The sequence below is a fragment of the Electrona antarctica genome (genome assembly GCF_951216825.1).
Source record: "Electrona antarctica genome assembly, chromosome: 11".
NCBI classification, from domain to species: domain Eukaryota; kingdom Metazoa; phylum Chordata; class Actinopteri; order Myctophiformes; family Myctophidae; genus Electrona; species Electrona antarctica.
Window position 1 is genome coordinate 53,779,775 of NC_136792.1, and position 27,574 is coordinate 53,807,348.

A 27,574-nucleotide genomic window follows, 5' to 3' on the forward strand; every position below is an offset into this window, starting at 1 on the left:
TGTCGGGTGGTGTTCCCAATGTATTGAACATTAATAGGAATTACACCACGTTTTGTTTGATGCAAATAAACATCAACGTTAAAATCGTGTGATCTCTCGAGCGTGCTGTGCTACCATACCTCCCAAACCATCATCTGGCTGGCTACACCTGTGCACCCTGTCACTGGCCGATTTCTACGGTAAAATGGTGCATTTATATAGCGCCTTTATCCAAGGCGCTTTACATAGATTGTGCATTACATTCACCCATTCACACACACATTCATACACTGATGGCAGCGGAAACCATGCAAGGTACCAACCAGCACATCAGGAGCAATTAGGGGTTCAGTGTCTTGCTCAAGGACACTTCGACACTAACTCTGGGGGAGCCCGGGTTTGAACTGGCAACCTTGCGGTTGCCATCCGGAAACTCTACCCCTGAGCCACCGCCGCCCCTACGGCACTCCTCCCCTCAAGGTGACCTTCACTGGCTCCCGGTCAAAACAAAGAATCCATTTCAAAACACTCCTGACCACCTACAAAGCACTTAACAGCCTGGCTCCCCCCGCCCCCATGTCATGTCCCCTCCCTCCCGTTCCCTCAGGTCTTGTGACGCTAACCTCCTCGACGTCCTCAAGAACAAAGTCCGTACCTGGGGGTGACAGAGCTTTTGTCTTTGCTGCCCCAAACCTGTGGAATGCCCTCCCTAGCTAACTATTTTCACTGTTTTTTATAGCTTTTAGACAGTGTTTATTTATTTTTCCTAATAAAGTTGTTTTTATTTTGTTGTTATACCTCTGCGTCTTTTGGTACTCAGAAAAGCGCTATATACGTTTGAGATATTATACGGTGAACTCCCACAAACGGAAAGTCCACAGACAGAATTGCTCCTTCACACATTGTTACTGTACATAGATACAGTACAGAATAGAATGAAATCAAGAAAATGCCAGCACTCATTATATGTCCTTTTTCACATGACATTTCTTGATTTCATCCTGTATCTTCGAGCCTTGCAGCACCGTGAAGGATTTTGTTCTAACCTGGAGTGCTGCGGGTTTGTCTGCTTCGGCAGTACTTTTTTTGCACAGTACAGAATAGACACATCAGACATCAGTTAGTCACGTACTGTCTATGACCCTTCTAGAGACCAATGATGAGTGCAACAAAAAGGTAAACACCGCCCTCTCCTGGAGTAATAAGTTATAGCAAGCCTACAGTACACCGTTCTTACAGTAAGCCTCGGCAACCTTGCAGGCACATGCAAAGGCTAAAATATGTAATTATGTAGACATACATAATTCTATAGTGTTTACTTATAGTTTCATTGTACAGATAGATATTCTACTGTTAGGTTTACTTATGCTCCTAGTTGACTATTTCTATGTATTGTATGTATTACCACGTGGTGTTCTTGGTTACTATAAATCGCTCTGGATTAAGAGCGTCTGCTAAATGCCTAAATTGTAGATTGTTAGTAACGCGGTAGAAGCTATAGTGAGTGTTAGTGAGGGATACTGATCTTCTCTGTACCTCATAAACACTGTGAAAATAATTACTAAACCACTTCTGCACCCAAAGTTATATATATTTGGCGGCCCGGGCCAACCCCATAATATTTTCACGATAAGAAATAGCAGATCTACAAACTCATGGCGCAGCACGAACTGGAGGACTATGAGCTTGTATATCTGCTATTTTTTAAATAAATTAAGCAGGTGCTTTCCCGGTTTTAATGGGTTAATTTAAACAGCTGTTTGTGCCATGCATGAGTACAGCCACTCAGAACAGGAACATTGTGCAGCCAGTAATAAACATTTCTTTCTAAATTTAAAATTAGGTTGATTTTTCACAGAATAAAAGCATCAAGCTGCATGAAATGAATAGCCTTGTTTGTTGTTTGATTGTTTATTCGTCATACTCCCAGTGTGTAAGGACCATAGCAAGCGATACTTAATTGGTTTTCTGTCACCATTTTTACGTGGGTATGTGTGTGCGTGCGTGCGTGCGTGCGTGCGTGCTAGAACTTTAAGCAACAAGTCGACTATTCAACTAATACATCGACTAGTTGACCTTGTTGGTACTAGTTGATAAGATTCTCTCTTTTTTCTGATTTTGTAGGCCTCAATAGTTAGTTAGTCACCAATGTGCACCGTTTTTAAACATTTTCTTTCTTTTTTTTTACATAATAGGTAGTTCAACAACTCGTCAAAATGACTAGAAGTGAATGCCCTAGAGCAGGGGTGCCCACACTTTTTTGACTTGAGAGCTACTTTCAAAATGACCAGCTCAACGAGATATACCCACCAAAAGAATGATGATTCCATTGCTGAAACTAGTTTAACAATGTACCTGAGGGGGCTTTGGAATAGCAGCGCTGGCATTACATAGAAGACCAACACACTTGGAATGGGAAATTGAGGGGGAAAATGGAATTGTTTTTGTATATAACTTTGTAATGCTACTGACATTTTTTTGCGCATCATTCTTGAAAACAAAGTATTGCATTGATGGTTTGAGCTGACAGGCCCTTTTGAAGTTGACGTTTTTTTTCCATATATTTAAATTATATATTTTTTTAGGGCCATGTCATGTGGTCTACCTGCACAGCCTTTGTGATCTACTGGTATCACGATCTACCTTTTGGGCACCCCTGCCCTAGAGCGTGTGTGCGTGTGTCCAGAGACAATAATCTTGCAAACCGCTTATCTGATCTGATCAGTGAAAACGTCTTGTGATGTGCACTGGACTGATAATTAGCACCAATGTCTTGTGAACGCTGTCAGTAGACCAACGAAGCACGTCCATGTTTTATATTTGTTTTAAATATTGAACTTACATTTTATATTGTAAGTGAATGAAACATTGCCCAACTGGAGTCATAAGCATCATATAGGTTTGGACATGCCCAAGGAAGGGATCGATTATTAATAGATTTTTTTTAAATCAAATTATCGATTATCAATGTTTATAATTTACACAATCAATTGAGTTCAATTAATTTTCTGCGGCCCTAAAAGTAATCTTCAGTAACCAGAGGCAGTCTGATCTCATACCTGTTCAGTGGGGAACAGGGTGTTGATGTACTCCACAGCATTAAAATCTGCTCTGTCCAGTGGGTCTTGACTGGGGAAAACCTGAGAGAGAGAGAGAGGGAGAGAGAGAGAGAGAGAGAAAGCTTTACTTTTAAACCATCTAGTCCTGACGTCGAAATTTAAAAATTGTCTTCTAAATCCCAACAGTTTTCTGAAATACCTATGTTCCTATATCAGTGGTGCTCAATATTTCATATCAAGGACCCCCATAATTATGTCTATTTGGCCGCCGACCCCCATCTCAAAATATGTTGTTCCAGGGACCCCCCCCCCTCCCCCCCAGAAGCAAAGATTTGAGTTAAAAACGTTGGCTTTGAAAGAACAAGATTTGCGCTACATTTTCACGATTTTTCAAGTATAGCAGGCCTACAAGCTCGTAGCGCAGCACTCGGTGCTGCGCTACGAGCTTGTAGATCTGCTGGGTCAAGTCCAGCGACCTCAGAACAGTCGGTCGCCACCAGGTATTCTTACCTAGTAACCTCAGTGTAACTATACCTAAACCGTCCTAAACGTAACCTCAGTAACCCTGTGCCAAAACCTAACCTTATACCTAATCTTTTTACGTCAGTAAAACTATGCCTTAACCCATTCTGGGCGGGAACCCCTTTTGGTGTTTTAAGCACTATGTTATATTTTATGTTGATATGGCACACAATCAAGAAATTGAAAACATGGCACTTCATGTCAAAAAGGTTGCAGACCCCTAGCTGTTCTAAGCCATTGCCTTTACTTTAATACGTACGTAGTAACAATTGGTAAGTTACTAAGTATAATTACGTTTTTTGAGTATTGTTATATTGGTAGGTGTGATTCATTACTCCCAACATCCTTGATTGATTGATTGGTTTGTTGATTGATTGAAAACGTTATTAACAGTTTGTAGAACAAGCAACATGAAAGCACAGTTCAATACAAGGTCTGCTGAGAGAATTAAAGAAAACCCCAAGAAATCACTATAAAGTAAAGGCTTGTTTCCATTGAGGTTCTCCATTTTCAATTCATCAGAATATACATGTAATGACATAGGCTAAACATACAGTACTTGTACTATGCAATACAGACAGTACTGCACTAACACAGTAGTAACCTTTAGTACAATACAATCAAACGACAAAATCACACAAGAATAAAAAAGTAGGGAGACCTTCTGGAATGTGAAGCAGTTTTATATAGCGTTACACCAACATCAGCTGTTACTAGTTTGTCGTTTTATAGAGTAATGTAGTCCATTCTATAGCGTGACGTCAACAGTGTCCCTGTCGGTGGATTTGCAACAACATCAACTGGTCTGTCATTGTTTTGTTTTTAGCCAACCTGCTAACTGGAATGAACTGAAATGTAAATAGTCCTCAGATTAGTCAGATACCTGTTCAATGGCTAGCTGCACCTCTGGAGTCAGATGCAGAATAGCCTCCAGATCCTCGGCTAGTTCTAATTCCTCCTCCTCCATCATCTTCAAAACAAAACGACTGACTCCAGTGAAGTGGCTCCACTTCCTGGTGAGGTGGCTTCTGGGATGGCAGATGACATTATGCCCCCGCAAAGAAACGGTACGTGCGCCACCCGGTGCTTAAAATGCTGCATTACATGTTTAATACAGTTTATTTTTTTATTGAAATATTTATTAACAGTTTGCAGAATTACAGTACATTTCAAGCGCAACTCAATACAAAGACTGTTAACTGTGAGTGGACGACCCAATAAAGCATTGCACTTGTTTACAAGAGGGTCCACCTTGTTCAATTCATCAAAACATTTAGAGGCGTACAAATAGACACTTCTATATAGCCAAAGAACAGAACAGGAATTCATCATAAAGGAGGTAAAAAGGGAAAAGAAACATATACAGTGAGGGGGAAAAGGGGTGGGTGGTAATACAGTATTGTTCTTGTTTTTATCTATTTGCAGTGGTGGAAAAAGTACAGTATACAGTATTATATACAGTATAAAAACTGCAACATAAATGATACTACATAGAAGTAGAAGTCCGGAATTCAACATTTACTTGAGCAGTAGGCTACAAAATTATTGGCTTGAAAATGTAATGTAAAAGTAGGCTACTCATTATGCAGAATATGTCCCATAATAAGTTTTCAAATACCCTATTGTGATGTGCTATATATATTTTTTTTTGCAATGAAAATATCCTTAAAAAACAGGGTCATATTATAATTGGGGACTATAGACTATTTTACATGATTCAATGTTCTTTTTCCAATGAGTGTTGAAAGATGGGGGTTGTCTAATAATCAGAGTCGTCTTATATTCAGCACAATATGGTATAGGCCTATTAGTATAATAGCAGAAAATAGCAGATCTACGAGCTCACATTCACAATACTTAAAGCATTGCATTGTGATGTGTTGTGATGTTTTTTTAAGCGTTCATATCAGAAGTTGGTATAATGACAATACTTAGTTGCTTAGTTGCTGCGAGAGTGAAGTCTAGCCAACTAAACACCAACTCGGGATTCCTGGATCGCTGCCCTCCACAAATTCCTATCCAACATCAGGTTCTTGAGCTCTGCAGTGTTGTTAGCCAAGCTGTCGCGCCGCAGCACGTCTACATAGGTGGTACGCTTCTTTCCCCTCCTGGCTTTGCCCTGGGTTGGCTCCCATAGAGTCAATTTACTTGCCTCAAGTTCTGGGTGCCTGACGCAGTGCCCTGCCTGCCTGGTAGGTCCCCTGTCCCCATAGAGGTCCACATTTCTGATGCGGTCCGTCCATGTGACACCTAGTGCCATTCGTAGCATGACAATACTTAAAACATACATGAAATTGGCCTACAGGTTCAATACAAATTTAGAATAAAAAGCAGATGCCTAACTGACCATTGTGGATCTTATGGATCATCGTTTAGCAAAAAATAGCAAAGTGAACGAGTAGTACTTGGAGTGACCCACCCAGGTGAGGTCATATAAACCCTGGTTGTAAATTGAACTGCCTGTCATGCAGTAGACAGGCTATTTATACAGTATATAGACTATATACCCATTTATCGTTTGTTTGTTGGGTGGGTGGGTGGGTGGGTGGGTCGGTTGGTCTGTCTTTTTTAACCAGTGTTACACTCCGTCTCCTTTAAACAACTCCTATCATATATAATTGAAGTAAGCTTCCTTTCACCAGCCGCAAGACAGAAAGGCATACACAGAATGTTCATTTTGACAGCAAATTTCAACAAAGTAATCTGAAATGTCTTAGTTGTAATCTAGTTTTAGTCAACTAAATATAGAATTTCATTGATTATCTACAGTTCATTTTGTCGACATAAATGTATTTTGGGCAGGCCTTGATGGCGTCATAATGCCTGATCTTACACTTGTGGTTGCTTGCTGAAAATAGCCGATCTTCAAGCAACTGCCGAAGCAGACAACCCGCAGCACTCCAGGTTAGAACAAAATCCTTCTAGGTGCAAGGCTCGAATAATACAAGATGAAATGAAGGTAAATAAATTCATGTGAAAAGGACATTTTCTTTACTTCATACTATTTTCAGAGTGCAACACTTCAGTGCAACTAAACATATAATGTATTCTTTAGTTCTACTCCTTTAGTCTTATCGATACGTACACAAGGACATGGACAGGAACGCCCATAAATCAGGTGTCTTATTGATACATACGGACATGGACAGGAACACCCATAAATTAGGTCTTATTGATACATACAGACATAGACAGGAACACCCATAAATCAGGTCTTATTGATACATACGGACATAGACAGGAACACCCATAAATCAGGTCTTATTGATACATACGGACATAGACAGGAACACCCATAAATCAGGTCTTATTGATACATACGGACATAGACAGGAGGAACACCCATAAATCAGGTCTTATTGATACATACGGACATAGACAGGAACACCCAGAAATCAGGTGTCTTATTGATACATACGGACATAGACAGGAACACCCATAAATCAGGTCTTATTGATACATACGGACATAGACAGGAACACCCATAAATCAGGTCTTATTGATACATACGGACATAGACAGGAACACCCATAAATCAGGTGTCTTATTGATACATACGGACATGGACAGGAAGACCCATAAATCAGAGGTTCCCAAACTTGTTCATGTCAAGGACCCCCCAAATGATACTCAATAGCCCGTGGACCCCCATAAGAGAAGATCTTTACGTCTCTAGCAGTGATTCTCAACCATTTTCATTTCAAGGACTCCAGGTTTGACCTGAATTAGGCTACGGTCCCCCATTTAATGGCATTTCTCTCTCTGGGACCCCAATGTATACTGTAAAACCAAAGTTAATTTAACTCTAAGAGTGTGCAAATAAGGGTCCATTTGGTTCCTAATTATCATTTAGGACCCCACTTTGGGAACCACTGCCATAAACGTCACATCAGTACACAGTGCTTTTTCTTTGCAAGTTTTATTACAAAGTACAACGATGAAACGTTTCAATAGTAAAAAAAAAAAATAATAATAATTCAGCATGTTAATACTAACATATCAAACAGCTTCTGTTGGGTAACTCATTAGATTATGAGATCACTGCCATTAGAATATTTTAACATTACATTTAGTTATTTAGTAGTAACTACTTGAATTGCAAAAACAATACAATACATTACTCAGAGTGGATACAAAAAAAAGCTTTGAAATTGTGCTTCTCTTAAAAGGACCACTTCACCACTTTTCAATCTACCTCCATAAAATTGGTCCTCACTAATGTTCATGATAAAATGCCACAATACTTTTCTACTCGATCTGTGTCTGTGTCTCAGTGTCTCAGTCAGTTCAGAAACCTGTCCACCAGTGACATCATCGATGGGGAATCCAAGCAAATAGAAACTGGAGGCTTTCTATTCCTGAAAAGTTGCAATGCGAAAATGGAAGTCATCGTTCTCACGATAATACAAATCTTGTTTTAAAAATAAATCTGGCTAACGATGGCATTACTGGTAGACGAGTCCACAGCCCTCCTATGAGACACAGATTGAGTAGAAAAGAAATTGTGGTCTTTTATGAGGCTAAGAAGTGGTCCTTTAAGAGTAATTATTACAGTGGTTAAGAATATGGAATTGAAACTTTTTTTTTTACAACAAAAACCTTTTGTTTTAACTAAACAAATCACTTATAGCACCTTAATTACAGCAGTGTGATGTTTCAACACTGACCATAACATTAACACAATCAGCACCAGGATTTCTTTCAAAATAGAAGCTCGGGGTGCCGGGAAGATATGGCCACTTTTACTCTGTAAGCCCCCCCCCCTTCCGCTCCGGAAAAAAACCGTGAGACTTATTTTTGCTTTTCACGCTACACTGACCGTAACATTAATGTAACGTTGCTAACCCCAACGCTACACCGCCTCTTTTTGTGAGAGCAGCTTCCCGCGGCAACCATCGCTCCCGCACTGACACGCCACTTCCTGGTCCGAAGGTGTACTTCCTGTGTCAGGGGAATACTTCCAGGTCAGCTCTGTCCCCGCCTCCAACACCCTGCGGAAACAACGCGCCACGTGGTTAAACTCATTCTGGGCGGGAACCCCTTTTGGTGTTTTACTCATTATGTTATACTTTAGCTATTGAAAAATAGCAGATCTACAAGGTAGATAGCTTGTAGATCTTCTATTTTTGAAAAATCGTGAAAATGTGGCGCAAATCTTTCAAATCTTTGAATATATATTCTTTCGGAACGAACTTTTTCAACTGAAATATTAGCTTCTGGGTGGTCCCTGGAAAAACATATTTTCAGATGGCGATCCGCAGCCAAATACAGATAATTCTGGGGGTCCTTGACATGAAAAAGGTTGAGCACCACTAACATAGAAACATAGGTTTTTAAGAAAAACCTATGTTTTTTTTTTTTTTTTAAATCGGCCTCAGGTCAAATTGGGTTAAACTCATTCACCGCCAACACCGCTGTTGCCCACGACAACGGACAGCGACAGCAGCGTGACGCCACGGCAAGTGACGTTACGCCAGACACAAATAGGGCTAGGGTGGAGTTCAAGGGCCAGCGAGCAGTTTAATTCTTTCTCTGCCCGCTAGGTGGCAGCATAAGCACAGCTAACATGTGCCAGCCGTTCAGTCTCAGTCTACGGGCCATCGTTTCATTTCCGGGTTATCAGTGAGGTGGGGGCTCTTGTTGTGAGCACAGCGATCAGCACCCTTTAGCACAAACCGTTTACCTCTCGTCAGAAACGGAGCGATGAGAGACAAAGTCACAAATGAAATACGATCGTCGGGATGTGCGACGGCTCACCATGGACAGCGCTCGAAGCTTTAGAGCAGGGGTGGGCAACTTTGACGATGGAGAGGGCCACTATATTTCCACACTCACTCCCTAGGGCCATATATTACTCTCGTCGCAAAAATAGCCGATCTACAAGCTCAAAACGCGTCGCGCTGCGACGCGTTTTGAGCTTGTAGATCGGCTATTTTTGCTATATCCGAATTGAAATCTTGAATTTTTGCTATTTTTTAATTGGAATCCTGAAAATTAACATTTTTATGTAATTTCAAATGCCTTTAATTATACTTGTGTTGAGCATTGAGCTACTAATTTAGACTGAAGTAATAACAGCGGGTCATGTTTGCATGTTGTGGAATTGTAAACAGCTGAAACCAATATTATAATCAGTATTCTGACATTAACCTGAGGGCCACATTAAGTGAAGGTGGGGGCCGCATGTGGCCCCCGGGCCGCCAGTTGCCCACCCCTGCTTTAGAGATACAGGGCTTTGAAAATCCTGTTATAATGGAGGCTCAATGGAGCTGGATTAAAAAATTCCCATAGCTGGTGGGGACGGAGGCGCTCCATAGCAACCGGAGCAATGCTAAAAGGTAAAAGGACAGTCGCCGCTTGGAGTATACGGTTGTCTACGAACATGTTCTTTCATATATGGAGTATACGGTTGTCTACGAACATGTTCTTTCATATATGGAGTATACGGTTGTCTACGAACATGTTTTCATATATGGAGTATACGGTTGTCTACGAACATGTTCTTTCATATATGGAGTATACGGTTGTCTACGAACATGTTCGGGGTTGGCACCGGTCTACCCTAGCCTAGGGGGTCCGAATATGTTGGATGGCGCAGAAATAGAGTTACAAGCACAAGTACGAGTTCAAGAGAAGATCTGATTTATATCTACAAACCTCGTTCCTCAAGGCACATTTAGCCCAGTGTGCCTCGCCCTCCCATCATTTCACTACTATAGGCCCTTAGTAGAGAGCCTTGGTTACAACTGCCATCTGGGGGCAGAATTTAACCCATTTAGGCCCGACCTCAAAATTTAAAAAAAATCTTCTAAATCCTCCAGTTTTCTGAAATAAATATTTTCACGATTTTTCAAAAATAGCTAAATTATAACATAATGTTTAAAACACCAAAAGGGTTTCCCGCCCAAAATGGGTTAAATCCGAAAGACCGCCACCGGTCGCGTCAACATAGAACAGTCTTATTTTGAATAGCCTACAAAAATAAATACAAATACAAAACCAGTGGAATTTACATCAGCATAACATAAGCTAAGCAGTTGACACATTTTCTTCTTTTATGTGTGTGTTGACAAATGCTGGGCACATGCATATCTTTTTTTGAGGTTTGGGGACTAATTGATTAATTGATTCAGCATGAAGACTAAAGCATTCTAAATACATATACGCATGGCTTGATCACTGGTACACCACCCTCTGAGTTGACTTGGAAATGAGCGGATTCTACGACCAACGTCCGCCAACGTCACCAAGTTCAAGTTCATGAATTCATGTAACGTGGCAATGCTCGTAATTGTCCGTACGCTCACGATGAGCGTAAACGGTGTTTTATACGGTAAAACGCACGCACACAGGTGAAACTTTTACCTGTTGGTAAAGAAGCAGATCACAGGGTAGCCCGGGTCGTGTGTGTCTGTGAAAACGTTCTGGACGAACAGGTTCGGATCACAGGTTTGCTGCGGACACACACACACACAGACAGACAGACAGACAGACAGACAGACAGACAGACAGACAGACAGACACACAGACACACAGACACACAGACACACAGACACACACACACACACACACACACACACACACACACACACACACACACACACACGAAAGTCAACAACTGACTGCCACATACGTCGAAAGTCAACAACTGACTACCACATATCAGTGACGTAGAGTCTGTGGGGGCCGGGGGCTCCCATGAGGAATTGGACCAGTGATCTCGGCCCCCATGAGGATTATGAAAACTATTCGTCCCTGCCACATATTAATCGCTCAAATCTTGACTGATTTACAAACGGGTTGGTTTATTACAAATGTTATCAACGTGGCTATGATTCAGGAAGCTTATCTGCTTCATGTTATTTTTTATATGAACGTCCTATAAAAGCATATACGTATGCCTCTGACGTTTATAACAAACCAAACCGTTAGAAAAGCGGTTGAAAATTGAGCAAGTTATGGTTAATTAAAAAGTGTCTCTCATGGGGCACAGCGCAACTGGTTGCCAAAGACTGTGATAGGTGGAGGAACATTATCGATGCCTTATGAGCATAAGTAAGTAAGTACATTGTTTTCTCTGCACTATTTGACTGGTTGCTTTGTTTAATGGCTAGAGTTCATGCTTACTGTATTACTGTTACTGGCTTAATCCTGGTTTACTGTAAGTCGATCTGGATAGAGAGCGTCTGCTAAATGCTTGAATTGTGAATGCTAGTAATGTTGCCTCGCGACCGTGCCCACATTAATTCAAGTTTAATTAAGAGGTTCCTCACATTAATGAACCTGCCCACGTTTCCTTCCTTGGTGGCATCCAGGAAGTACATGTCCTCTGCTCTGATTGGCTTCAGCGGTTCCGTAGACACGGCCGTCTCCTCCCCCGATTGGTCAGTGCAGTGTGTTTGAGACTGAAGAGAAAATCATGTCATGGGGTTATGATCATTTCATTGATCATTTCATTTCATTGCTTATGAACGAACATTTCAGTTAATACTCGAGGCTGATTCTACAAATGCCTTAAAATCAGTAGTTCTGAAATGTTTTTCTGCTGCCAAGGACCCCCACAATTGTATCTATTTTGGCCTATATTGTATCTATTTTTGGCCGCGGACCCCTATCTGAAAATAATATTGAGTGCAACGGACCCCCAGAAGAGAACATTTGTGTTAAAAACAACCTATACACGCACGCACGCACGCACGCACGCACACACGTGTCTGAAAAATCGTTTTCTCGTGTCTGAAAAATCGCGCGTTCCCTCTGAAAGAATATATAAAAACGTTATCTCTGAAAGAATATATATTCAAAGATTTGTGTCACATTTTCACGATTTTTCAAAGATAGCAGACCTTACAAGCCGTGCTATGAGCTTGTAGATCTGCTAACAGCTAAAGTATAACATAATGCTTTAAAACACCAAAAGGGGTTCCTCGTCCCATCCTGAATGGTTTAAACCATTTTGGGCGGGAACCCCTTTTGGTGTTAGCATCATGTTATGCTTTAGCTATTGAAAAATAGCAGATCTACAAGCTCGTAGCGCGCCACCGAGTGGCGCGCTACGAGCTTGTAGGTCTGCTATTTTTGAAAAATCGAAGAACGACTGACATAGAGACATAGCTTTTTCAGAAAACAAGACATTTTTAGAATCTGATCTCAGGTCAAAATGGGTTAAACAGCATCTTATCCCAACCTGCGAGGTCTCTGAGGGTCTCTGGATGACGGGGACGTGGAGCGGGGGTGAGGTGGGCCTCCTGGCGTCGGGCGTTGTCGCCGCCGGCGCCAGCCACTCCGTGACCACCTCCACCTCGTCGTCCCACGGGAGCTCCGCCCTCCTCGCCTGCTTCAGGGGCGGGGCTTTGTCCGGATCCCGCCCCCTCAAAAACGCTAGACCTAGGGAGGGGGGGGGGGAAGAGAGAGAGAGAGAGAGAGAGAGAGAGAGAGAGAGAGAGAGAGAGAGAGAGAGAGAGAGAGAGAGAGAGAGAGAGAGAGAGAACGAAGGGATGAAGATGCATTCATGAGGACAGACAGACAGACAGACAGACAGACAGACAGACAGACAGACAGTTACAATTTAGGCATTTAGCAGACGCTCTTAATCCAGAGCGACTTACATTAAGCAATAACAAAAAAGCATGGCATACATCACATATATAAAAAGTAGTTATCATGAAACATGGTAAGCTAAGAACGTAACAGTGGAGTATCTATGTAAACTATGCATACTATACTATATTATACATGTGTACTATAAGGTGCTATGACTACATAAAATGCAATTCTAGTGCCATCTACGTAACATGCTATAAGTCTGTTTAAAATACTATCGAAGTCTACATAAAGTGCTATCTAAGGGGCTAGGCTAGGGCAAGTGCTACAGACAAGACAGACAGACAGGTATACCTGCATACGTGCAGATGAAGGTGCCGGTGTCCAGGTCGTCCTTGCAGCGCACCCCCCAGCCCCTCTGGGCCGTCTGGAAGACCTGGAGGCGGACCGTCAGGCCTCTCTGGACCAGCCGGTTCTGACAGCGGGAGCGCACGCAGCCGCACCACGGCCCACACTCATACACACTGTGCATGCACGCACACACACACACACACAGTCACACACGCGCACACACACGCACGTGCGCACACCCACACAGAGATTGACCCATTTACTGTAGACCTGAGGACGCATCTGTGTCACCTTAGCTTTTAAACGACTTTAACCAATATTTTAAACTTGAGAAAAATAGCAGATCTTACAAGATTGTATGTGGTGTGGCACTGCTTGTAGATCTGCTATATCTACTAATATCCAGCTAAAGATTGTTGCTAAAGAGAAGTGTGGACGGAAAATATTCAATGAAAAATACACATTCTTTCAGAAAATCAAGAAAACCTTATATTTTGAAAACAAAGCAATACTGCCTCAAAGTTGGTATAGCCTACTCGGATGGATGACAGACAGACAGACAGACAGACAGACAGACAGACAGACAGACAGACAGACAGACAGACACTTACCCTTCGGGAATGGGCGCGGTCAGCCTGTTGTGAGAGTAACGGCTCCCTCCGGTGGTCAGGGCCACGCAGGCGCAGGTCTCGGGGTCTGCGCAGCCGTCGGCGCAGTCGCAGCAGGCGCGGTAGAGGCGCGGCCCGCGGCCCAGGAAGCAGCCGTGCGGCCAGCGGTCCTTGCGGTAACGGAAGTCGGCGGGCCGCGAGCCGTCGGCTGCCGGACACAGCTCGACCGCCGTGGGCTCCAGGCCCTGGTTGTTTGGACGGCAAAACAATGTACATTTATGAGTTTTTACCAGGACTGTCAAACGATTACAAATTTTTAAATCAGATTTATTATTTCTGTGCCGCTAGGTGGTAGCATTAGTGTAGTTCAGGGGTGGGCAACTTTGACAATGCAGAGTGCCACTATATTTCCCTTCCCTAGGATTACCCTAGCAAAACAACACTTCCGGCACGGGTGGACTTGACCCGCTTTCTAAGCTTATTTCGCAGATTTTGCTGGCACTGGTGCCACCCTCCGAATCAGAAGCAGACTTTATTTGTCATTTTTACAGGTACAGGTACAACGAAATTGTGATGTGCTGAGAGTGCACAGGCCGCAGCAACTTGGGTTGCGCCGCCACTATCTCTTCCCCTCCTTACATCTCAGAGCGACCCGCCTTCGTCGAGAGCAAGCAGAGAAAAAGCCTGGAAGTGCTGTGCAGTAATGTGTTCAACACTGTACCTGGCTCAGGTCCTTCTCCGGGGGACGTGCCACGGTGGCCAGCCGAGGAGGGTCCAACCCAACGGCCCGGTTGAAGCTGAAGAAATCCACCTGGCAACAGGGAATGACTCTGGTTAGGTCATTTAGACCTTATATAAATGCACCTGGCAACAGGGAATGACTCTGGTTAGGTCATTTAGACCTTATAGAAATGCACCTGGCAACAGGGAATGACTCTGGTTAGGTCATTTAGACCTTATATAAATGCACCTGGCAACAGGGAATGACTCTGGTTAGGTCATTTAGACCTTATATAAATACACCTGGCAACAGGGAATGACTCTGGTTAGGTCATTTAGACCTTATATAAATGCACCTGGCAACAGGGAATGACACTGGTTAGCCCAAGGGGCCAGTGAGGCTATTCAACGTTGAAGCTCTCCTCCCTAGTGGTAGGAGGAGGGACTACAGGCGGACCCGTGGATTCATGACCGGGAAACCCCGTGCAGCTGGGCTTTAACATTGAGCGCTCGGTTGCACTTCCGCATTTGACCACCAAAATTTGGTGGTCAAATGCGGAAGTAGACGTTCTGAGACGGTACTTCCGGCAGTCTTCCGGGTGCTTCAAAACGCCACTGAGCAACTTCCACTGACATGAATAGCTGGGGGGGCGGAGCTTCGCGCCAGTTCAGTCTCTATCCTTTTATATACTCTATGGGTTAGCCCCTTTAGACCTTATAGAAATCCACCTGGCAACAGGGAATGACACTGGTTAGTCCATTTAGACCTTATAGAAATGCACCTGGCAACAGGGAATGACTCTGGTTAGCCCCTTTAGACCTTATAGAAATGCACCTGGCAACAGGGAATGACACTGGTTAGCCCCTTTAGACCTTATAGAAATGAACCTGGCAACAGGGAATGACACTGGTTAGCCCCTTTAGACCTTATAGAAATGCACCTGGCAACAGGGAATGACTCTGGTTAGGTCATTTAGACCTTATATAAATGCACCTGGCAACAGGGAATGACTCTGGTTAGGTCATTTAGACCTTATAGAAATGCACCTGGCAACAGGGAATGACTCTGGTTAGGTCATTTAGACCTTATAGAAATGCACCTGGCAACAGGGAATGACTCTGGTTAGCCCCTTTAGACCTTATAGAAATGCACCTGGCAACAGGGAATGACTCTGGTTAGCCCCTTTAGACCTTATAGAAATGCACCTGGCAACAGGGAATGACTCTGGTTAGGTCATTTAGACCTTATATAAATGCACCTGGCAACAGGGAATGACTCTGGTTAGGTCATTTAGACCTTATAGAAATGCACCTGGCAACAGGGAATGACTCTGGTTAGGTCATTTAGACCTTATATAAATGCACCTGGCAACAGGGAATGACTCTGGTTAGTCCCTTTAGACCTTATAGAAATGCACCTGGCAACAGGGAATGACTCTGGTTAGGTCATTTAGACCTTATAGAAATGAACCTGGCAACAGGGAATGACTCTGGTTAGCCCCTTTAGACCTTATAGAAATGAACCTGGCAACAGGGAATGACTCTGGTTAGTCCCTTTAGACCTTATAGAAATGAACCTGGCAACAGGGAATGACTCTGGTTAGTCCCTTTAGACCTTATAGAAATGCACCTGGCAACAGGGAATGACTCTGGTTAGTCCCTTTAGACCTTATAGAAATGCACCTGGCAACAGGGAATGACTCTGGTTAGTCCCTTTAGACCTTATAGAAATGCACCTGGCAACAGGGAATGACTCTGGTTAGCCCCTTTAGACCTTATAGAAATGCACCTGGCAACAGGGAATGACTCTGGTTAGGTCATTTAGACCTTATATAAATGCACCTGGCAACAGGGAATGACTCTGGTTAGGTCATTTAGACCTTATATAAATGCACCTGGCAACAGGGAATGACTCTGGTTAGCCCCTTTAGAGCTTATAGAAATGCACCTGGCAACAGGGAATGACTCTGTTTAGCCCCTTTAGACCTTATAGAAATGCACCTGGCAACAGGGAATGACTCTGGTTAGTCCATTTAGACCTTAAAGAAATGCACCTGGCAACAGGGAATGACTCTGGTTAGGCCCTTTAGACCTTATATAAATGCACCTGGCAACAGGGAATGACTCTGGTTAGCCCATTTAGACCTTATAGAAATGCACCTGGCAACAGGGAATGACTCTGGTTAGTCCATTTAGACCTTAAAGAAATGCACCTGGCAACAGGGAATGACTCTGGTTAGGCCCTTTAGACCTTATATAAATGCACCTGGCAACAGGGAATGACTCTGGTTAGGCCCTTTAGACCTTATATAAATGCACCTGGCAACAGGGAATGACTCTGGTTAGCCCCTTTAGAAATCCACCTGGCAACAGGGAATGACTCTGGTTAGGCCCTTTAGACCTTATATAAATCCACCTGGCAACAGGGAATGACTCTGGTTAGCCCCTTTAGACCTTATATAAATGCACCTGGCAACAGGGAATGACTCTGGTTAGCCCCTTTAGAAATCCACCTGGCAACAGGGAATGACTCTGGTTAGGTCATTTAGACCTTATATAAATGCACCTGGCAACAGGGAATGACTCTGGTTAGCCCCTTTAGAAATCCACCTGGCAACAGGGAATGACTCTGGTTAGGTCATTTAGACCTTATATAAATGCACCTGGCAACAGGGAATGACTCTGGTTAGCCCCTTTAGAAATCCACCTGGCAACAGGGAATGACTCTGGTTAGGTCATTTAGACCTTATATAAATGCACCTGGCAACAGGGAATGACTCTGTTTAGCCCCTTTAGACCTTATATAAATGCACCTGGCAACAGGGAATGACACTGGTTAGCCCAAGGGGCCAGTGAGGCTATTCAACGTTGAAGCTCTCCTCCCTAGTGGTAGGAGGAGGGACTACAGGCGGACCCGTGGATTCATGACCGGGAAACCCCGTGCAGCTGGGCTTTAACATTGAGCGCTCGGTTGCACTTCCGCATTTGACCACCAAAATTTGGTGGTCAAATGCGGAAGTAGACGTTCTGAGACGGTACTTCCGGCAGTCTTCCGGGTGCTTCAAAACGCCACTGAGCAACTTCCACTGACATGAATAGCTGGGGGGGCGGAGCTTCGCGCCAGTTCAGTCTCTATCCTTTTATATACTCTATGGGTTAGCCCCTTTAGACCTTATAGAAATCCACCTGGCAACAGGGAATGACACTGGTTAGTCCATTTAGACCTTATAGAAATGAACCTGGCAACAGGGAATGACTCTGGTTAGGTCATTTAGACCTTATAGAAATGAACCTGGCAACAGGGAATGACTCTGGTTAGGTCATTTAGACCTTATAGAAATGAACCTGGCAACAGGGAATGACACTGGTTAGGTCATTTAGACCTTATAGAAATGAACCTGGCAACAGGGAATGACTCTGGTTAGGTCATTTAGACCTTAAAGAAATGAACCTGGCAACAGGGAATGACTCTGGTTAGGTCATTTAGACCTTATAGAAATGAACCTGGCAACAGGGAATGACACTGGTTAGGTCATTTAGACCTTATAGAAATGAACCTGCGGCAACAGGGAATGACTCTGGTTAGGTCATTTAGACCTTATAGAAATGAACCTGGCAACAGGGAATGACTCTGGTTAGGTCATTTAGACCTTATAGAAATGAACCTGGCAACAGGGAATGACTCTGGTTAGGTCATTTAGACCTTATAGAAATGCACCTGGCAACAGGGAATGACACTGGTTAGCCCATTTCACCTTATAGCTTTTAACCACATCGACCATTATTTTAAACTTTATCTGCTGAAAAAATAGCAGATCTACAAGCTCGTAGCGTGTAGAGTGGTGCAACCACTCCATCACACAGCTACAGTATGTGTGTCCCTGGGTCTGTCTGTCTGTCCAAGCACGAAAATAGCTTGGTTGGTAACTCTGTCATTTCTCGACCGTTTCGGACGCGGGGCGGCTCGCCGGAACCGGGCCAGCCCCCTTGGGCACGTTCCTGGTGGTCTGGATGTCCCCCCCGGGGACCCCCACATTGTAACTTTCATTTCTCGACCGTTTCGAACACGGGGCGACCCGGCCCCCTGGCCGCATTTCACAGGTTTTTCAGAGAACAGTCAAGATTTGGAAGACATTTTGTAGAATCTGGTCTCAGGTCTAAATGGGTTAACGGGTTGCCATGGTGACGCCACAGACCTACCTGCAGCACGTGGAAACTGTCCGTCACGAGCAGGAAGCGCATCACGTCGTCATGGTCGTGCAGGCTGGCGCCGCAGGGAGCTTTGTAAACCACGTCCGTGCCCGGCTCGTCCTCCTCCTCCCCGTCGTCCATGGCAGCTTGTAGATCTGCTATTTTTTTTTTAAATCGTGAAAATGTGGCGCAAATCTTTGAATATATATTCTTTCACAGCGAACGTTTTTAACTCAAATCTTTGCTTCTGGGGGGGGGGGGGGGATACCTGGAACTACATATTTTCTCAGATGGGGGTCGGCGGCCAAATACAGATAATTCTGGGGGTCCTTGACATGAAATAGTTTGAAAACCACTTGTATAGAAACATAGGTTTTTCAGAAAACTGTCAGGATTTATTGTCAGCGGTCAGCATTTGTAGAATCGTCTAAATGGGTCAAATGTAACTGAGCAGACATCTCTCTCCCCTTACAATCTGAAGATAGTTGCACATGCAGAGTAGCGACTGCAAAGCATAATATCACACATAACAATCCTGGCTGTTTAGCCTAATCAGCAGCCGAGCAAAACAATGTATTTTTTTTTAAATGAATTAATCATCTAAATTCATTATTTGATAGTTATAAATGTATAAGGTGATAGCTAAATGAGCCATAACACGATTAATTGATTAATCGGCCAATTAATCAGTTGAAAATAATTACCCCCCACCCCACAAACACACACACACACACACACACACACACACACACACACACACACACACACACACACACACACACACACACACACACACACACACACACACACACACACACACACACACACACACACACACACACACACACGCACACACACACACGCTGGCCGGTATATAGTGTTAGAAACGACCCGCTTTCATGTTGTTGTCGCAGCCCCTACCGTCGTCGTCGTCTAGCTCCTCCCCTTCCTGCGCCGACAGCCCGGCCACAGGACGCGAGCCGACCAGCCTCTTGAAGCCGCAGGATTCCGGGAGCCGCAGGGGGTTCTCCCCCCACAGAGACACACCGCTGCACGACGAGGACACGCAGGCCTGAGACAAGACAGGAGAGGAGGTTACAGTTCTCCACCCCACAGAGATACACCGCTGCATGACGAGGACACGCAGGCCTGAGACAAGACAGGAGAGGAGGTTACAGTTCTCTCCCCCACAGAGATACACTGCTGCACGACGAGGACACGCAGGCCTGAGACAAGACAGGAGAGGAGGTTACAGTTCTCCACCCCACAGAGATACACTGCTGCATGACGAGGACACGCAGGCCTGAGACAAGACAGGAGAGGAGGTTACAGTTCTCCCCCCCACAGAGATACACTGCTGCACGACGAGGACACGCAGGCCTGAGACAAGACAGGAGAGAGGAGGTTACAGTTCTCCACCCCACAGAGATACACTGCTGCATGACGAGGACACGCAGGCCTGAGACAAGACAGGAGAGAGGAGGTTACAGTTCTCCACCCCACAGAGATACACTGCTGCATGATGAGGACACGCAGGCCTGAGACAGACAGGAGAGGAGGTTACAGTTCTCCACCCCACAGAGATACACTGATGCATGATGAGGACATACAGGCCTGAGACAAGACAGGAGAGGAGGTTACAGTTCTCCACCCCACAGAGATACACCGCTGCATGACGAGGACACGCAGGCCTGAGACAGACAGGAGAGGAGGTTACAGTTCTCCACCCCACAGAGATACACCGCTGCATGACGAGGACACGCAGGCCTGAGACAGACAGGAGGTTACAGTTCTCCACCCCACAGAGATACACTGATGCATGAGGACATACAGGCCTGAGACAGACAGGAGAGGAGGTTACAGTTCTCCACCCCACAGAGATACACTGATGCATGATGAGGACACGCAGGCCTGAGACAGACAGGAGAGGAGGTTACAGTTCTCCACCCCACAGAGATACACTGATGCATGAGGACATACAGGCCTGAGACAGACAGGAGAGGAGGTTACAGTTCTCCACCCCACAGAGATACACTGCTGCATGATGAGGACACGCAGGCCTGAGACAGACAGGAGAGGAGGTTACAGTTCTCCACCCCACAGAGATACACTGCTGCATGACGAGGACACGCAGGCCTGAGACAAGACAGGAGAGGAGGTTACAGTTGTCCACCCCACAGAGATACACTGATGCATGATGAGGACACGCAGGCCTGAGACAAGACAGGAGAGGAGGTTACAGTTCTCCACCCCACAGAGATACACTGCTGCATGATGAGGACATACAGGCCTGAGACAAGACAGGAGAGGAGGTTACAGTTGTCCACCCCACAGAGATACACTGATGCATGACGAGGACACGCAGGCCTGAGAGACAGGAGGAGGTTACAGTTCTCCACCCCACAGAGATACACTGCTGCACGATGAGGACACGCAGGCCTGAGAGACAGGAGGAGGTTACAGTTCTCCACCCCACAGAGATACACTGATGCATGACGAGGACACGCAGGCCTGAGACAGACAGGAGAGGAGGTTACAGTTCTCCACCCCACAGAGATACACCGCTGCACGACGAGGACACGCAGGCCTGAGACAGACAGGAGGTTACAGTTCTCCACCCCACAGAGATACACCGCTGCATGACGAGGACACGCAGGCCTGAGACAGACAGGAGAGGAGGTTACAGGAGCAGGGGATTCTCCCCCCACAGAGATAGTGATACACTGCTGCATGAAGACATAAAGGCATGAGACAGGATAGTATACCTGTCATGTCATGTTACATAAAAAACAGTGGTTCCCAAACTTTTTCATGTCAAGGACCCCCAAAATGATACTCATTGGCCTGCGGACCCCCCTATTTAAAATTATATGCCAAGGACCTCCCCATAAGAGAAGATTTTCACGGCTCTAGCAGTGATTCTCAACCCGTTTAATTTCAAGGAACCCCAGTTTGACATGCATTAGCCTATGGACACCCCATTTAATGGCATTTATATCTCTGGGACCGCAATTTATATCGTAAAATCAATGTTATTTTAACTATGAGTGTACAAATGGAACCAAATGGACCCTGTACACTCTATATGTGTATTAACAGACACATAAGGGTCAATTCAGTTCCAAACTATCATTTAGCTGGGGACCCCATGGAACTCCCTCAAGGACCCCTGGGGGTCCCCAGACCCCACTTTGGGAACCACTGCTAAAAATGGTTGGTTTTGCCCACTCAATTCATAATTAACGTTACAATTTTGGAGCTCTGGCTCACGGACTAAGAACCGGGTCGGTTCGACCCGGGTGGGAGAAAAGGCGTCCGACAGTACCGGGCTGCAGTCGTGCGGTCGGTACGGAGGAAGCAGCAGAGACAGTGAAGGCGTCGCCTCCTCTCGGTGGTCGACGGGGGGCGAGCAAGGCTCCGGCAGGCCATTGGTCAGCAGGACGGGAGAGAGGGGAGGAGAGGAAGACAGTCCTTCGTCCGCCTGACACGCTCCAACTACAAGCCAAAGAGAAATAATGGCGAATATTGAGAAGTGTGGGGACAAGATTTAGCAGACATTTGACCTGAATTCCCCTTGCATTGTCAATGGCAAATCTTGAGACGTGTAGGGACAAAAGCTGTTTATAGAAGGGGCTAGCGCCCCTTTTTTTACTATTTTGAAAAACATTTTGGAATAGTTCAACTAGCCAATCTACATTGACACGTTGTGAGCTTGTAGACTGGCCATTTTAACTATTCAAAAATGTTTTGCAAAATAGTAAAAAAAGGCAAAGAAGTTTAGGGATAAGGGGTTTAGCGGTGACGAAAATGGAGCCCCTAGGGTCTTCACTTGAACAAACATGTCATTCTCAATTTCACCAGCAGATGGCTCTAGATAACTTCTTTATAAAGGTCTACCAATAGAGCGTCGCAGTCCCGCCCCCTTTCATGACTACGGCCAGGCCCAGGAAATGAATCCCAATGCATTTTCCCCGGCGTAGACATTTCAAAAGGTATTTATTTAAAGGACCCCTTTTGAGTGTTGTACGAAGCCAACTCGAGTCGTGACAAATCATGACAACAAACACAATATTTTGGACCAAACAAATGATTACAAAGAAGAAAAACAACAAAAAAAAGTGTTGTAACCTGTTTTTTTTTCTACTTTCTAATTCTTTGTTTGGCCCAAAACATTGTGTTCATTGTCATGATTTGTCACGATAAGAGTTGGCTTTGTCCGCGGCGTAAGCGTCTTTAAATAAATACTTTCTGAAAAGTCTATGAGGAAAATGAACGGGATTTCTTTTCCGGGTCTCTCGAGGGGGTGGGACTGCGACGCTCTATATGTGCACACACACACACACAGACACAGACACAGACACAGACACAGACACAGACACAGACACAGACACAGACACAGACACAGACACAGACAGACAGACACCTGTGCTGATGACAACAGGGTAGATGGTAGAGTCGTTCTGAGCGGGTTCCGTCCCTCTGGTTGCTTCAATGCCCAGTAGCGTGATGGCAGCCAGAGCACGAATGTATTCTGTTAACGACACAGCAAATTTACATTTTTTTTAGTTTAGTCAGTCTTTTGAATGAAATTGCATATAGTCACGTGTTGTCACCTGAAATGTTTAAAGGACCACTTTTCAACTTCTCTTCCTATAATTGGTCCTAACTAATGTTCACGATAAAATACCACAATTTTTTCCTACTCAGTCTGTGTCTCATAGGAAGGCTGTGGGCAGTTCAGAAACCCGTCCACCATCCAAGCTAATGGAAACGGCAGGCTTTCTTTTCCTGAACAGTTGCAATGCAAAAGTTGAAGCCATCGTTCTCACGATAATAAAAATCTAAATATATTTTAAAACTTGTTTAAAAAATAAATCTGCCTAATGATGATGTCACTGGTGGACGGGTGTCCGAACTGCCCAAAGCATGGTGGTGTTTTATCATGAACATTAGTGAGGACCAATTATATGAAGAGATGTTGAAAAGTGGTCCTTTAAGTTTGAGTCTAGTTTTAGTGGACTGAATATTGTAAGATTGTAGTCGACTAAATCTGCAGTTGATTTTGTCGACGAGCTGAGCTGAGCTGTGCGAGCTGAGCTGTCATTGCAACTATTATTAAAGTAGGCCTATACTATAGCCAGCACAACAACATAACAGAATCATTCTAGACCAATCACATTGCCTGGAGCAAGTCTCGGTGACCATCGATCCGGTGAGTGATGCTGTATCTCAGGTGACACAGGCATTCATGTGTGTGTGCGTGCGTGCGTGTGTGTGTGTGTGTGCGTGCGTGTGTGCGTTTACCTCTGTCCGTAGCGGTGCGGTGTGTGATGCTGTACTTCAGGTGACACAGGCATTCGTGTGTGTGTGCGTGCGTGCGTGCGTGTGTGCGTGCGTGTGTTTACCTCTGTCCGTAGCGGTGCGGTGTGTGATGCTGTACTCCAGGTGACACAGGCATTCGTGTGTGTGTGCGTGCGTGTGTGCGTATGTGCGTGTGTTTACCTCTGTCCGTAGCGGTGCGGTGTGTGATGCTGTACTTCAGGTGACACAGGCATTCGTGTGTGTGTGTGCGTGCGTGCGTGTGTGCGTGCGTGTGTTTACCTCTGTCCGTAGCGGTGCGGTGTGTGATGCTGTACTTCAGGTGACACAGGCATTCGTGTGTGTGTGCGTGCGTGTGTGCGTATGTGCGTGTGTTTACCTCTGTCCGTAGCGGTGCGGTGTGTGATGCTGTACTTCAGGTGACACAGGCATTCGTCGAGCTCGTCAAACACCTGCTCCACGTCCACGGAGGACCAGAAGGCCCTGGCCCCCTCTGCACAGGAACCATGCCACAAACACACACACACACACACACACACACACACACACACACACACACACACACACACACACACACACACACACACACACACACACACACACACACACACACACACACAATACAAGATAACCAGCATTACTACACACACACGCCACATAAACATAGTTGTCAATATCTGATATCTGTTATCAAACTATTTTTATTTCGACCCCCCCATAACAAATCAGTTCCAGACCCAAAAAGGTCCATTTGGTTCCATTTGTACACTCTGAGTTACAGACCTGTAAATGTCCATTTGGTTCCATCTGTAAAGAGTTACAGACCTGTAAGGGTCCATTTGGTTCCATTTGTTACACTCTCTGAGACTTTGTTGTTATGAGCAACTTTCGGTCAACAAACTACATATTGTATACAACTACATACTATTTACAATTAGATTAAACTTTGTCACAGATTTCATGAGGTTTTGTGGGGGGGGGGGGGGGTTTATTACTATTATTTTTGTTTTACTTTTTCATTTCTATTAAAGGACCTATAACATAAAATTCAACTTTTTAAATTTCTTTTGTGTTTTTGGGGCTCCCATATGTGTTTTCTATCCCCACAAATAACAAATTTTGAACAATCAGGCTTTCATATCATATAGGTGCTAGTGGCACCTATATGTGGCAGCGGTGGCCGAACGGATTGCGGAGCGGTCTTGATACCGGAAGGTCGCCAGTTCGAATCAGCGGTCCGACACGTTAAAATTACCACCGCTGAAGTGCCCTTGAACAAGGCATTGAACCACTACGATGAAATGTTCTATGAGCAGGGCCTGGCTGGAAACAAGTTCTTGAGCTTAGCCCAGATACCCTGGGTAAATATAGTAATCATGTCATTGCTTTAATGGAAATTGCTCTCAGGAACAGCTCAACTTTTTATGTCATCAATGTCACCCTACTTTGTATAATTTGCATTTCCACTTTGTTTACAATGTCCACCATTGTTGATTTTCCAAGCTAGCATGGAATGGAAACAAGCCTGGTTTTATCTAGCATCAGTATTATAATGACTCAAATATTAAATAATCCGCATATCAGCACCCCCACCACCTCAGGACATTGTGGTACTGCAGCTAAAACTGCTTTCAAAGTCCAGAAAGAAATGACAAGGACTGGTCATTGTGTGTATATTCCTGCACTATACCTGCATCGAGTGATCTTGGTACATAGAAATTGATCTATTGAAGATTCTGACTTTCTTTGTGTTTTGATTGTATTGCTGTATTGTTGTATTGTTCTTTCTGCTTTGGCAATGTAAACGTATGTTTTCTCATGCCAATAAAGCCCTTTGAATTGAAAATTGAATTGACTGGTTATATCAGAGTGGTGATTGAGGCTCAACCCATTAGAAATAACTTTGAGGGACATAGACAATATGACAAAGCAGTTTTAAAATGCATGTTATTTGCGCTTTAAGAATAAGACGGTGGATTCATAGATTTACTGACATATTATTTATTCTTACCAACTTCCAGTGGATCTTCCATGTGTGCTACGATGCTAACAGAAGCGACAGAAGTCTGTACCGCTCGGGGAGTGTCACAGCGACACAGCGACGCTTGAGTAACGTAGCGACGCGTTACATGGAACTGTATAACTTAGTAGTACAGTTAGTAGTAAAGGGATACAGTAGTAAAGAAGTACTAGTGTTGCAGCTCCGTTTGTTTATCTTCCTCAAGGAAATGACGTCACAACTATTGCCTGTGTGTAACTGGAAAAGTCGTCCGGGTGAAACTTTGAACTGCACAAAAAATAGAGCCGGTCTACAAGCAAAGCATAGTATAGTATATAATGTATAGTTTATATGTATAGTTTCATTATATAGATATTCCACTGTTACGTTCTTAGCTTACGGTACGCATGTTTCATGATAAATGCTTTTTATGTGATATATTCCCATGCTTTTTTTGTTCTTGCTTAATGTAAATCGCTCTGGATTAAGCCTAAATTGTATATATATATATATATATATATATATACATTTCATACAATGGAGGAATGGAACACCTTTCCAGAACAATGGAGGGGGGTGAGCCATTCATTATTCATGCATCATTTTCATTTGACCAACAGCAAACTGGTTCTAAATGTTCTCCAGAATGGAATTTCCAGAACAATGTAGGGGGTTGAGCCATTTATTATCCATGCATCATTTGACCAACAACAACTAAATGTTGATATGTTCTAATATGAGAAATAAGGTAAAATAAACATGAAATAAACATTGGGCGAGATATCCGTGCTTTGGGGCGAGATATCCACACTGTGGGGCGAGATATGCATGAATGCATTAAAGGGGAATACCACCCATTTTCAACATTTTACTATGTCATTAATATACCTTCACTTCACTTTCACTTTCAATGTTTTATTTTGGTCTTCAGTTCATGTACAGGAACAGTATATACATAAGATGCATTGCTATGACCAAAAAAGGTGTAGGCTGAAGCTAATTAGCTTATTTTGCCTACCCTTACCAACTACAAATAATATATATGACAAACAAAAAACAAAACAAACAAAGTAATACTCTGTAGGAACACAGGAAAAAAACAAAAAACAGAACAGTTTATTTTATTTTTTCTTCTTTGTATTGTGATAACAGTGGTTATCAGATCATAATAATACATGTATTGTTGTACACGTATATTACAGTACATGATAAGTGATATGTAGATGTATGTATGTACATATACATATCATAATATATTTATTTATAATGTCATAATATGAAAT

General features: G+C 44.0%; 2 protein-coding genes across 4 annotated transcripts in view; both read right to left on the minus strand.

Moving 5' to 3' along the window:
• The window catches only part of vps53 (VPS53 subunit of GARP complex), a 74,154-nt gene extending 69,560 nt beyond the window's left edge, over positions 1 to 4,594 (minus strand). Inside the window, exons 1-2 of the mRNA XM_079514690.1 lie at positions 4,444 to 4,594; positions 3,039 to 3,119 (exon numbers count right to left, since the gene is read on the minus strand). Of these exons, the coding sequence (XP_079370816.1) occupies positions 3,039 to 3,119; positions 4,444 to 4,530 (168 nt within the window). The 5' untranslated portion in view covers positions 4,531 to 4,594. The remainder of the gene's footprint in view (positions 1 to 3,038; positions 3,120 to 4,443) is intronic.
• A 2,877-nt stretch (positions 4,595 to 7,471) lies between these two features.
• On the minus strand, positions 7,472 to 26,546 carry setdb2 (SET domain bifurcated histone lysine methyltransferase 2). 3 transcript variants are annotated; one of them, XM_079514274.1, is made up of 13 exons: positions 26,304 to 26,546; positions 24,672 to 24,785; positions 23,397 to 23,504; positions 22,299 to 22,468; positions 19,895 to 20,045; positions 18,983 to 19,119; positions 14,784 to 14,873; positions 14,066 to 14,307; positions 13,458 to 13,627; positions 12,748 to 12,947; positions 11,834 to 11,965; positions 10,926 to 11,014; positions 7,472 to 8,551 (listed from the first exon to the last, which is right to left on the minus strand). In XM_079514274.1, exons 1-13 carry the CDS (start codon positions 26,323 to 26,325, stop codon positions 8,413 to 8,415), a joined length of 1,764 nt encoding a protein of 587 aa, XP_079370400.1. In that variant the 5' UTR covers positions 26,326 to 26,546; the 3' UTR covers positions 7,472 to 8,412. The 3 variants fall into 3 exon arrangements, with proteins under 3 accessions (XP_079370400.1, XP_079370399.1, XP_079370398.1); XM_079514273.1 differs by having other exon boundaries at positions 18,983 to 19,128; XM_079514272.1 differs by having other exon boundaries at positions 18,983 to 19,131.
• Positions 26,547 to 27,574: the final 1,028 nt, after the last annotated feature.